Consider the following 12,998-nt stretch of genomic DNA (forward strand, 5'->3'; position numbering starts at 1 on the left):
AATTTTCTTAGCTCAAATATAATCCTTCCTTTCAAAAGGGAAATCAAGGAGGAGCCTGGAGCAACTTGGCAGATCAAGCAGCATTTATTGGAGGGAATTTGCAGTCAATGCTTAATGAAGACTCCTGACCTGAAATATTGGCTGTTTATTTCTCCCTGTGATTGCTGCATCTGCAGTTCCGCATTTCTTCCTTTTAAAAGGAATCTTTCTTTATCAGGATCATCTTGATCAAATTTGAAATGCAGTGTGTTGCAACACAGAAAATTTGAAAAAAAAAGATTTTAAATTTAGACATTCAGCAGGATAATAAGCCCTTCTGGCCCATGACCCACAAATACATCAATTCACCTTATGTTTTATCGGACTGGAGGGAACTGGAGCATCCAGAGGAAACCCACACAGATATGTGGAGAATGTACAAACTCCTTACAGACAATGCCAGATTCAAACCCGGCTCACTAGCTATATAACAGCGTTGCATTAAACTCTACTCCAACTGTGCTTCCCTAGATAGGGACTTTTTTGAATAGTTCATTAGGAAAGGTGGTTGTGATAGGAAGAAGGGGATTGTGAAAGGATGGGGAACAAATCACAGCAATATAAAGAGATAAGCTGCCCAGTGGAAGTGAGAAATGCATGAAGAATAGGTATTTAGGGATGGGGATAAAAAGCAAAATAAGCTGTCATGCAGTCTTGAGTGTTGAAATAGATGTCCTGCCAAAGCAAAGTACATACTTTAACTAAGATGAATCACATGAAGGCAGATGATGGTGTGCCCTTGTGCAAAAAAATGCTACCATGGACATTCTCTACTACATGCCACATGTAGGAGAGCTAGTTGAAAAATGGAATATTCTGATATCAATACTTCCTTTTTTTCCAGAAATATAGAAGAGCAATAAATATGAAAATTAAAACAATGTTAACATGCCGTTTGAAAAGTTATTGATGTGAACATGGATGTTAAGGATGGACTTGTGATCTAGATTTACTCTGCATTCATATGTAATGTTTGCCAAGCACTGCTAAAGTAATGACTTAAAAGCTTTAAATGAACCATATCCACTAACTATTGAAGGGGTCCTTGAAGTCAGTAACAGGTGATCAGGGAGCACTGATCATTTTTTGTTGTTTTTGCAAAATACGTAATTTACGGTTGACATTACACACACTGCTCCCAAGATAGCTACTGAATAGCCACTTCATCAGTTTGATTAATCTAAGATTGTCTAAAATGATATGTTCAGTCACATTTATAATGTTATTCTACAATATCGTATATCTCAAACCTTTTCGGTTTCATCTTTTATAATTTTAATTATTTTAAATTTGTATATTAGTTCCAGCTGTGGTATTCAGAATTCAATCTCAATTATTTATGCTCAAATATTAACATTATTGTTTTATCATGTCAAATTTTATCTTATTTGAGCAGGTATAAAGTGAATAGATTGGTTTGTCTTTCCTCTGATTTTCATTACATTAGTTTTTGCTCCACCAGATTGCTGTCCACCTGGTGAAATCTTCCTGATTCTCTTCCTCTTCTCTCTCTATGTATTTGAAACAAGATCACTGTCTAGGAAATTTCTCAGGTCTGAGAAGGGAGCATTTATATGATACACTTGAATGAAAGTTTGCAAATTATTTTGTAAGTTTGACTGCTTTGTTTTTAACATTATGTAATGCCTTTCAAAATGTGTTTTTGCTCTGACTTGGATTAATTGGACATGTGCCCTATTTACAGTGCACAGCCACATGTGGGACAGGCTATCAGATGCGAGCTGTAAGATGTATTGCAGGCTCATATGGCACAATTGTCAATGACAATGAATGCAATGCTGCTACCAGGCCCAGAGATACACAGGTAATTATTTGGATCGTCAGCACAATGCCAAAACAATTGATTTTTTTTTGTCATGGTAATTTTTGATTTCTTACTATCTATGCAAAATATGCCTGTTGCATTTGCTAGCCTTGGTCTTAAAAATTGTAAACGTGAAGAGTTTTGAAATGTTTTTGGCAGCTGAAGTTTAGGAGTAAAAGTTTACTTTTTTTTCTTTTAGTTAATTACTTTTAAAGGAAAGACATCAAAGCATCCCATTTACTTTCAACCGAATGTTTTATGTTATAGGACTGTGAAATGACTTCTTGCCCTGGTGCACATCCAGGTGGAAGGGACAAAGGAATACCCAATCAAATGACCTACACAACGAAGTGGCGATTTGGATCTTGGACTCCTGTACACTTATTTGATTTTACTATTAAGATTAAGTAATTAATTATTCAATAAAATGGCTTATAGAAGAGCTATTAATGAGATATTGATGAATAACTCATGATGCTGAATTAATAGTAATTACTGTTTATTTAATGTCATTAGAAATCAATGCTAACTTAACTTTTTCAAAAGTAGTTTTGTTTAAAGCTATATTGAATGCAAATGGTCAACAAAACATTCATGACAATTCTCAACAGTGCTCTGCTACCTGTGGGAAAGGTACAAAGGAGCGATATGTTAGCTGTCGAGATCTCCATGGTGCTGTGGCTGATGAGTCAGCTTGTTTTCACCTTCCAAAACCACCATCCAGAGAAGAGTGCGTTGTAATCCCTTGTGGCCGTTGGAAGACTCGTGAGTGGACACAGGTTAGAAATATTATTCTGAACTTCATTACAGCTGATAAACCAAGTGTACATTTTAGTTATATTTCCAAGAGGGATTATATTTTATTCATATGTGATTTTGTCCAAAACGATATTTAATTTACACCCCAATGTTTAATGCACATGGTTGAATTAGTGAAGAGTAAATATGAGTTCAAAATAAGCATGGCACATTTGAAGATATTCATATATCCTTATCCACTTGTAGCACATGTTGAAATCATAATGTATTCAAAACCTATTTTGCAGTTTTATAATGCAGTGCACTGAACCATTTCATAAATAATGTAACAGATTCAATACATTGTGATGTTTCAGGAACAACGTCAGTGAGATCAGGGAAATTTGTTTCCCTGGCTTTCCTGTTCTTTTTTCCAATGTATTATTTTCAAAACTTTAGATTTGATTATGAAATAGTTTTTTTTTGTACAAGCATGCACTCCTTGCTTATAATTAATGATAGTTAAGTGATTAATGGTTTGCCTAATCTAAATATTGACTATACACAGTTTCATTCAACTTTCCATGATGAAAAAAAACAATTGTACATTTTGCTTATTCACACATACAAATGCAGTGAGGATGCTCTGCATTAGTTTTTCAAAAGTATTACCAGTAAGAAGTCACTCTTTAAGCTAATGAAGACACACATTAAATCACAGTTTGAGTACAGAAGCAGACCATTGGACTCAACGTGTCTGTGCCTATGGGTGACTGAAATCAAATCCTTTTTTTTAATGCCCAATTTAATTTTAAATTATTCACGGACTGTAGTTTGTTTAGGGCCTACTGTGGTATATCGACATTTTGAGACTAATTTAAAAATAACATTGATAATTTGTGCCCTTAGATGCTAATTGATTTGCACCTGACCCTTTTATCTGTTTGTAACTTTGAGGATTCAAGCAAATGCCTTGTCCTTTCACACAATTGGTGGATTTAGCTTTCCACAAGCTAATTTGCTGAGCCTAAAGTTTAAGTTTAGTTTATGTTGTTTCAAAAACAAGGGTTCTATCTGCTCCTGCCTTTTATATCCAATGTAGTGTTCAGTGACCTGTGGCCAAGGTAAAGCAACACGTCACGTGATTTGCATGAATTACAAGAATCAGATTGTAAATGAGAGTGAGTGTGACCCTGATGATCAGCCACGAACTGAACAAGAATGCTCCATGCCATCTTGTAGTCAGAGGCACAGCAGTCACCTATTTCCTCGCCCCAAGATGCTGCCCACACATGGTGATCCTGATTATACCCAACTGCATGGAAGTCAGTGGAGAACTGGACCTTGGGGGGCAGTAAGTACCTACAGTTGATATTGATTATTTTGACCCATGTACTTTTCTTTGGCTTGGCTTCGCGGACGAAGATTTATGGAGGGGGTAAATGTCCACGTCAGCTGCAGGCTCGTTTGTGGCTGACAAGTCCGATGCGGGACAGGCAAACACGGTTGCAGCAGTTGCAGGGGAAAATTGGTGGGTTGGGGTTGGGTGTTGGGTTTTTCCTCCTTTGCCTTTTGTCAGTAAGGTGGGCTCTGTGGTCTTCTTCAAAGGAGGTTGCTGCCCGCCGAACTGTGAGGTGCTAAGATGCACGGTTTGAGGCGATATCAGCCCACTGGCGGTGGTCAATGTGGCAGGCACCAAGAGATTTCTTTAGGCAGTCCTTGTACCTCTTCTTTGGTGCACCTCTGTCACGGTGGCCAGTGGAGAGCTCGCCATATAACACGATCTTGGGAAGGCGATGGTCCTCCATTCTGGAGACGTGACCCACCCAGCGCAGCTGGATCTTCAGCAGCGTGGACTCTGCTGTCGACCATGTACTAATTTTGATATAAATGCACATAGCTTTAGGAATTACACAATTTTTGTACTTTCTGCTTATTTCATTGGAAGTTGCATTTTCACTCTCTGTATTTTAATTTGTGGTCCCATTTGTAATTATAACCTTCATGCCAACCTCCCCACATATATGTGGCTGATCCCTATCATCCCACATAACCTTACCATAGTTGTCTCCTTACTACTTCTCTTCCATCCCAGTCCCATTGCTGTTATCTTTCTGAACAAAGTAGCCCACCTCTTTTATCCGTACTCCTCTTGGCTTTTCCAATTCATCTTGCAATATCCCACTAATTTGTTTTTCATCTCTTACATTTTTCAGTCTTCTCAATTTTGTAGTCTTATGTCTGAGGTGAGCAAATGGGAACAGACATGGCACAAAACTTCTCATGCTGTTGACCTCTCAATCAGAGTCATGCCCAGGATGAATGCTCCAAGTTCACCCCCCGGAAACCCCAGAACATATTTTTGTTATGACAAACTGACTCTTCAAACTTGTTCATTGATCTTTCGATCCTCTCCCTTCACACCCAGCAGAAGCGTGTAGTATTGTGTGACAGAATTTGAGGTTATCCATATACTATTTACAATATTGCTGGAGGTACACCTTTGCTCATCCTACATCTGTCTGCTTCATCCACATATGCTGTGATTACTCAACAATATTTCTTATTGATATTGTTCATTTGTTAATTTATTCATGTACTATTCCTCCTCCTACCAAAATACCATGATTACACTCTTCTTAAAAAGCTTCCCTTTGCTCCTTTACTTTTCCCATTGTATGTCATGAATCTGAGAGGCTTTTGAAGAGTTGACCAAGAGGTCTGATGAGGGCAAGGGTGGTTGACAGTGAATGTATATGGATTTTAATGAGACATTTGACAAGGTCCTGCCAGGTAGGCGAGTCTGGAAGGTATGATCCAAAGTGAAGCCAATAGGATTCAATACTGGCTTGGAGGAAAGAGTCAGAGGGAAGTCATGGTGGGTTGCTTTTCTGATTGGTGGCCTGTGTCACCAGTGGAGTGTGAGGTATTAGTGCAAAACCCACTGTCATTTGTTTTCTATATGAATGATTAAGATGGCAATGTAGTTAACATGGTTTGTAAATTTGCGAATGTCTCTAAAATTGTGGACAGTGAAGATGGATATCCAAGTTTACAACAGATCTAGATAAGTTGGGAAAGTAGGCCAAGAAATGGCAGGGTGGTTAAGAAGGTGTTTGACACACTTGATTCATTGAACATGATATTGATTAAAAGAAATGGGAGACAGCCATACAGGTCGGTGGTGAGATTATACTTGGAGTCCTGTGAGCAATTCTGATTGGCTAACTATAGGAGGATGTTATTGAGTTGGAAGTGGTGCAATAGAGATTCACCAGAATATTATTGGCACTAGAAGATTTAGATTACAGAGAGAGGTCTGATAGGATGGGTTTTTAATCCCTGAAGCGGAGGAGGCCAAGAGGTAACTTTAGGTTTATAAGATCATAAGGGGGCATGGATAAAATGAATGCTCATAGTCTTTTTTACTGGATAAATTATTCTAGAATTGGAGGACATGGGTATAAGATGGAATGGAAGAGTTTTAAGAGGCCTTGAATGGCAACTTTTCCCACTCTGAGGGATGTCCGTATCTGGAATGAGCAACCTGTAGAAGAGGGTACAATTATGACACTCAGAAGACATTTGGGTTGATGAATGGCGAGGGAAAGGTTGAGAGGAATATGGACCAAATGCAGGCAAATGGAACAAGCCCAAAATACCAACTTGGTGAGCATGGCCAAGTTGTTCTGAAGGTCCTGTTCTGTGATGTTTGGCTTTATGATTCTATCTTACAATTATGCAATGTCTCATTTCCTTTTCTTCTCCAGGGCTTCTGAAAAATTACTGTCACATAGCTACCTCTTTCAGTTCTGATGATGTAGTCCCTAGGTGCCTGTGACATTTTCATGCACATCTAATCCTAAACTAGAAGCTTCTAAGACAATTTGAGGAACAATAAAAGAGAATAAGCATCAGCCATTGGGATAGAACAAAGTTAATTATTCAAGTCAATTACACCTTGTAATTTAAGACCTTTTATTTTGGGAGTCACATTTACTAGAGTGGCCCAAAATGGACCTTTTTTAATCATCCTTCAATTTCCGCTTTGTTTCTTTTGCAGTGTTCCAGTACATGTGCTGGAGGATTCCAACGACGTGTTGTGGTTTGTCAGAATGAAGATGGTTATGATGCCAGAAACTGTCCTGAGCAGGCCAAACCTGTTGAAATTAGGTCCTGTGAATCTGGTCCTTGTCCTCAGTGGATCTATGGAAACTGGGGACAGGTGTGTTGCATAAAAATTTGATAAGATTTCACCATTTGGCATTTAGCTTTAAGGTGCAGGTTTACTGATACAATCTAGATTTTATATGATATAAAGGCACAATTCACACGTATTTTATTTTAGCAGAGAACGTAGAGTGAATCAGGTTTCCTTTACATAATTACCATTTAATCAGTGTCAGGAAAAGGTGATTTGGAACAAGGTGTTATCATATGAGATAAAAATTTTACTTATTTCAGTCCTTACCCATGCAAGAAGAGAGCATTCAATTTTATGGGAATATGGAAAATTAGGGAAATATAATTACTCCATATTAACAAATGTAGTTGTATATTTTCAAACTCCCTTAATGCATAATTACATTAAACAACAGTTCTTCTCATTCCACAATGAGCATAAAATAATACTTGTTTTGTTTTACCTTGGGGTAAAATATATTGGCATTGATTGGGAATTGTTTAATTGATAGAAAACAGAGATTTGGAAAATTTTCAGATGCGCTACCAGGGATTAATGGGACTTTAATTGTGCTTTAAATAATTTTAATCTATCTTAGACAAAGTGATTGAGTGTATTACAAACAGACTTGCTGATAATGCAAAGATTAGTAGATCAGCACCTTACGAGAAGTACACAAAGAACCTGCAAAGGAATATATAAAGGTTAAGCTAGTAGACAAGAAGTTTGTGGATGAAGTATATTGTGGTAAATTGTGAGGTTATCTACTTTGGAAAGAAAAAGGAAGCTATTATTTTAATGGATGGAGACCATCAATTGTTGCAATAAAAAGGATTGGGTACAGCAACTAACTGGGAAGGCTAATGGAATATTAGCCTTTCATGTAAATGATATGGGGTATCAAAACAATTTCAATATTTAATGCAATTTTAAAAAGTGCTCAAAAGACCATACATGGAGAATTGTATACAGCTTTATACAGTTTGGGCTGCGCAGTTGGCGTAGCGGTTACAGTGCCAGCAATTTGGATTGGACTTGGGTTAGAATCCCGTGCTGTCTGTAAGGAGTTTGTATGTTCTCCTCGTGTCTGTGTGGGTTTTCTCCAGGTGCTCCGGTTTCCTCCCACTCTTCAAAAACGTACCGGGATGTAGGTTAATAGGGTGTTAAATGGGAAGTACATACTCATTGGGCTGAATTGGCCTGTTTCAGTGTTGTATGTCTCATTTAATTTTAAAAAATATTGAGAGAATTATATACTTGTATTTCAGGCAGTGCAAAGAACATTGACTAGGTTCCAGGGATGAGAGGATTGATATGTGAAGAGATGTTAACCAGTTTGCATCATTACTTAATGATTGTTGAATAAGTTAAGAAGTGGTCTTTTCAAAACATGTAAGATTCTGAATGGGTTTGAAAAGATAGACTGTAGGAGGATGTTTCCTGAGTGAGATTATTTAGAATTGGGGTGCATGTTTTCAGAATGAGAGGATGCCCCTTTAAGATGGAGGTAAGCTCTCTAGGACTAATTTAGGAATTCTCTATTCCAGAAAAGTGCAAAAGCAAAGTAATTGAATATATTTGAGGTAGAGATTCACAGTTAAATTGCAGGAGGAAGAGGGGGGTGTGTGTCAAAGATTGTGGTGAAAGAGCAAAAATTGTGTTATGGCCAGGATGGGATCAAGTTTGTCATCTATTGCATATCAGTGATCTGGCTGATAATGTGATAAATTGGATCAGCAAGTTTGCAGATGACACAAAGATTGGAAGTGTGGTGAACAGCAAGGAAGGCTTTCAAAACCTGCAGAGGGATATGGGCCATCTTGAAAAATGGGCTGAAAAATTATAGATTAAATTTAATGCAGACAAGTATGAGGTGTTGCATTTTGGAACGACAAACCAAGGTAGAACATACACAGTAAATGGTAGGACATTGAGGAATGAGGTAGAACAGAGGGATCTGGGAATACAGATACATAATTCCCTGAAAGTGGTGTCACAGGTAGATATGGTTGTAAAGAGAGCTTGTGGCATACTGGCCTTCATAAAATAAAGTATTAGATGTTGAGATGTTATGGTAAAGTGAGGCCAAGTTTGGAGTATTGTGTGCAGTTTTGGTCACCTAACTACAGGAAAGCTATCAAAAAAATGGAAAGATATCAAAAAGATAGAAAGAGTGCAAAGTAGATTTACTGGGATGTTTCTCAGACTTCAGGAACTGAGTTACAGGGAAAGGTTAAACAGGTTAAAACTTTTTTTTCCATGGAGTAGAAGAATGAGAGGAGATTTGATAGAGGTATACAAAATTAAGAGGGGCATGGATAGAGTAAAGGCTAGTAGATTTTTTTTTCCCCACTGAGGTTAGGTGAGATAAAAACCAGAGGACATGGGTTAAGGGTAAAAGGGCAAAAGTTTAAGGGAAACTTCTTCACAGAGAATAGTGGCAGTGTCGAAAGAACTGCCAAATGAAGTGGTGAATGCAGGCTCAATTTTAACATTTAAAAAGAATTTGGATTATGGATGGGAGAGCTATGGACTGGGTGCAGGTCAGTCTGACTTGGCAGAAAAATAGTTCAGAACAGACTAAAAGGGCTGAAGGGCATGTTTCAGTGAGGTAAAGTTCTATGGTTCTTGTTTATTGTAAACAATGTTCCTAATGTTTCACAACATATTTAATAGAGGAATTATCAATTGTTTATCTATTATCTCCTTTGCTTAATTAATTAATATTCTTGCATGAATTGTTACAATTATTGTGTTGAGTTAATTTTACAAACTAGTGGTAGTGGAAAATTTATTAAGTGTAATTCAGTTACTAAAACCTCCATTATGCAGATTGCATTCTGAACTCTGCATTCATCAAAAATAAAATGATCTACAGATTGTCAGTTTAAAAATAAGTTGTGAAAAGCTTCTTGGCTATTTTCTTTCATTGCAAGTTGCGCGGTTTCCTTGTTTGGATGATTTATTTTTCTTCACTTCGTAATGAATAAATTAACAAATTAAATGCGAGATAATGTTTAAAATTCAAAGAATCTTTTCATTCCACATAACTGATGTATTTTATACCACATTGTTGTTATTTCCAAAAGGCTTGTTTGGTTTCTGTTGTCCAACTTTTCTCTGATTTGTTGCAAATTTGTCACTTTTTAATGGCTATTTTGTTGGCATTAAATTTATAGTGCACCCAGGTCTGTGGTGGCGGAGCAAGAACAAGAATAGTTATTTGTCAGCTTCCAAATGGCCAAAGACTAAATGATCAGAACTGTGAAATTCTTGACAAACCTCCTGACCGTGAACAATGCAATACTCAAGCTTGTCCTACAGATGATGTCTGGCACAGAGGTCGTTGGAGCTCGGTACGATAATCCTTCTATTTATATAAGTTAGTTCATCTGTCTATGGATACATTAGTTTATAAAAGTTCTGCTTAATGCCAGGGTATAGTTTTGTAAATGTTCAGCTTTGTGAGTTTACACTTATCATTTCTTAATTGAATTCATGCTGCTGTTTATAATTACAGCCAATAACATACAGTACACATTCATGTACCTCAAATCATAGGTAATTGGTGCAAAAGTGTCTTTTCATATTGCAATTAGTTGGTCGCTTGTGGTTGCTCTCTTGAGGTATTTAGGTTCCAATTATTTAGCAGGCCTTTTAATTTCATCGTTTTAGTGAGCAGTGATATTTGATTTATGTTTTTCCATGAAAAACCATTTTACCTCTCAGAAGTCACCAATGAGGAAGAGTGAAATTTGGCTTCAGAGACAAATTCATTATACATACTGCCTGATTTTCATTTTTATTAGCTTAGATGGAAATGAAGATTGGATTGGATTCACAGTCTAACCAAGCAATATATTTTGCCTCATAGCTTAAATGCACTGACATCACACCCAGTTTTCAACCCACTCATCTCTTTGCATCAGCAGATGTCATTTTATGAGCTGTACATTTACGTATCTGTGATAAGTAACAAGTTTTTTCAGGATTTCAAAATTCCTTCTTCAGAATCTGACCAATCTCTTTAGTTTTGTCATCAGTACCATCCATAGCTCCCATCTTCATATCTTTTATCTTTCACAAATTAAGAAAATTTTTTTTGAATTGTCACATATCTTCTCAGGTAATTTTCTATTATCATCCTTTAGTTTCCCACCAAGAACAAGACATACAAGAAAGAGTCAATAGATTTAATCACTCTCTACTTGAACGCCAACTTATCACCTCAGAAACATAAACAGCATGTCAATAAGGGAATTTACTGGTTCATTTCTTGGGCATAGCTTCTCTTCCTTTTTTTTGTGAGAACATAATATGTGCACAGCTCCTCAGTGTGTTTACAGTTAAAATCCTGGCCTAATTTACAGCAAAATTACTGCCCCAGTTCAAGTGTTACTGATTAATGTAATGTATGCATAGATGAGATTGTGTACCACAGGTAAGTGACTGTGCTTAGGCAGTTATGTTTTTATTTTGTGGTCCAAAGTTTCAATACATGTGCTTATTTGTATCATTTTTTTCTTCACATTCACAGTCTTTATAGTTTTTTTGTTACCTCATGTCTGAACAATGCAACATTAACAAACTGAGTTTTTCAATGAATTAGACACACAGGGTTGTCTGGTTTATTTTACATTAGCTAGTTGAATTGCTTGTGCACACTGGCAAATGATAAATCAGAATAAAATGCCATTTTGCACATGTACATATGAAAAATCAAGGGAGCAAGGGAGCATTTCATCCAAACACAGGTGCATCTAGATAAACCACAGACATGCCCATCCACATTATTGTCTACTGTGGGCAATGTTATCCTTGGTTATTTTCATTTTCGGGTAAGATGATTTGTTCTAACTGATCTATGAGCTCATGAGCATTAACCAATGACCTCAGTAAACTGGAGTTTGATGGATACTAATCAAATTCATAGCTTCCTTGCCACCATCAGATACCCTCATTAAAAACTTTAATAGAGTGAAAATACTTATTAATGTAAGACATTAAATTTGTGGCAGAACACTTGGGTGTAATGTACTGTATCTGATTTGTCAATGAGCTACATTCTCTGTCAGCAGTGTAGACATATCCTTTTATGTAAAATAAAGATAAACAAATGTGCAGAGGGAAAAAGAGCAAACATTCTATATTAAAACAATTTTGCTTATTACTTTCAAGCAGGATACTGTTTCTTCTCTTTTTTTATCATTTTGATTCTCTCTTCCACAATATTCTCCTTTCAATAGCATATATAAAACAGAGATACTCTAGTATTAACAATTTTTTAGATTTTTAAAATCCTATTCACAGTTTATAAATTCAGGTTAAAAGTATTATGAACAATATTGGTCTGGATAACTGCCTTTATACATTAGATACCCTGGCAACTTAAGCATTTATATACAAAAATAATGTACATATTGCTCAGGAGCTTAATTTATTAATGACATATTTGCTCTCATTTAATATGTGTAAATATTTTATGGTGCACAGTAAACATTGTGATTGTGGCATATTCTAGGCAGATGAAATGTTTAATTATGTTTTTCTTTGTGGAGAATTCTGGTGCTAAATTGCCAACATCCTTAGAAATGTATCTTCTATATATTTGCTTTAATAATGTGTACAAAAGAGTTCTGTACAGTTGACAGGTTTATATTAAACCTAAATATTAAACAATGTTTTTGAGCTATTTATACAGTGGAAATGTAATCATTAATCATTTCATAATCATATGATTTGTGTTTGTTCATCCATTACTGGAGGTGCAGCATTAATTAACAAAATCTGACCCAGACTTGAAAGGTTTTAGCCAATGAACAACTAGTAGTGGATTTTGTTAATTTCTTTTCACATTGGACAGTTTTTACTTTAATAGAGCGAGCTGTCATTCAAATTTCAATATAAAACTAATTGAAGAGAAATAGCTTGTACCACAGACATGAATAAAGATTTATATTCACAGAGGAATATATTTTAATGCATTTTTAATGATCAAAGCTTGACTCAATTATCATTAAGTAACTCATTCTGAAAATACATTTAATGGAAGCTTGTGCTGCTTTGAGGGAAATGTATTTAAATAATGGTTCAATATACATATTCATCACATTACAAAGACTCTGTGCTTTTTCTAAGATTGCTTTCATATAATATATTATGAGAGTTGTCAGGAACTATATTTAAAATATATTTACTTAAATCAAACTATAA

At 36.1% G+C, this 12,998-nt stretch overlaps 1 protein-coding gene across 5 annotated transcripts in view; it reads left to right on the forward strand.

Moving 5' to 3' along the window:
- The window catches only part of adamts9 (ADAM metallopeptidase with thrombospondin type 1 motif, 9), a 290,215-nt gene that overhangs the window by 123,207 nt on the left and 154,010 nt on the right, over positions 1–12,998 (forward strand). For all 5 annotated transcript variants that reach the window (XM_069937131.1, XM_069937130.1, XM_069937132.1 and 2 more), the window contains exons 23-28: positions 1,745–1,864; positions 2,132–2,239; positions 2,476–2,643; positions 3,705–3,956; positions 6,666–6,827; positions 9,965–10,141. In XM_069937131.1, the coding sequence (XP_069793232.1) occupies positions 1,745–1,864; positions 2,132–2,239; positions 2,476–2,643; positions 3,705–3,956; positions 6,666–6,827; positions 9,965–10,141 (987 nt within the window). The remainder of the gene's footprint in view (positions 1–1,744; positions 1,865–2,131; positions 2,240–2,475; positions 2,644–3,704; positions 3,957–6,665; positions 6,828–9,964; positions 10,142–12,998) is intronic.

This window comes from Narcine bancroftii, chromosome 5, assembly GCF_036971445.1.
Source record: "Narcine bancroftii isolate sNarBan1 chromosome 5, sNarBan1.hap1, whole genome shotgun sequence".
NCBI lineage: Eukaryota > Metazoa > Chordata > Chondrichthyes > Torpediniformes > Narcinidae > Narcine > Narcine bancroftii.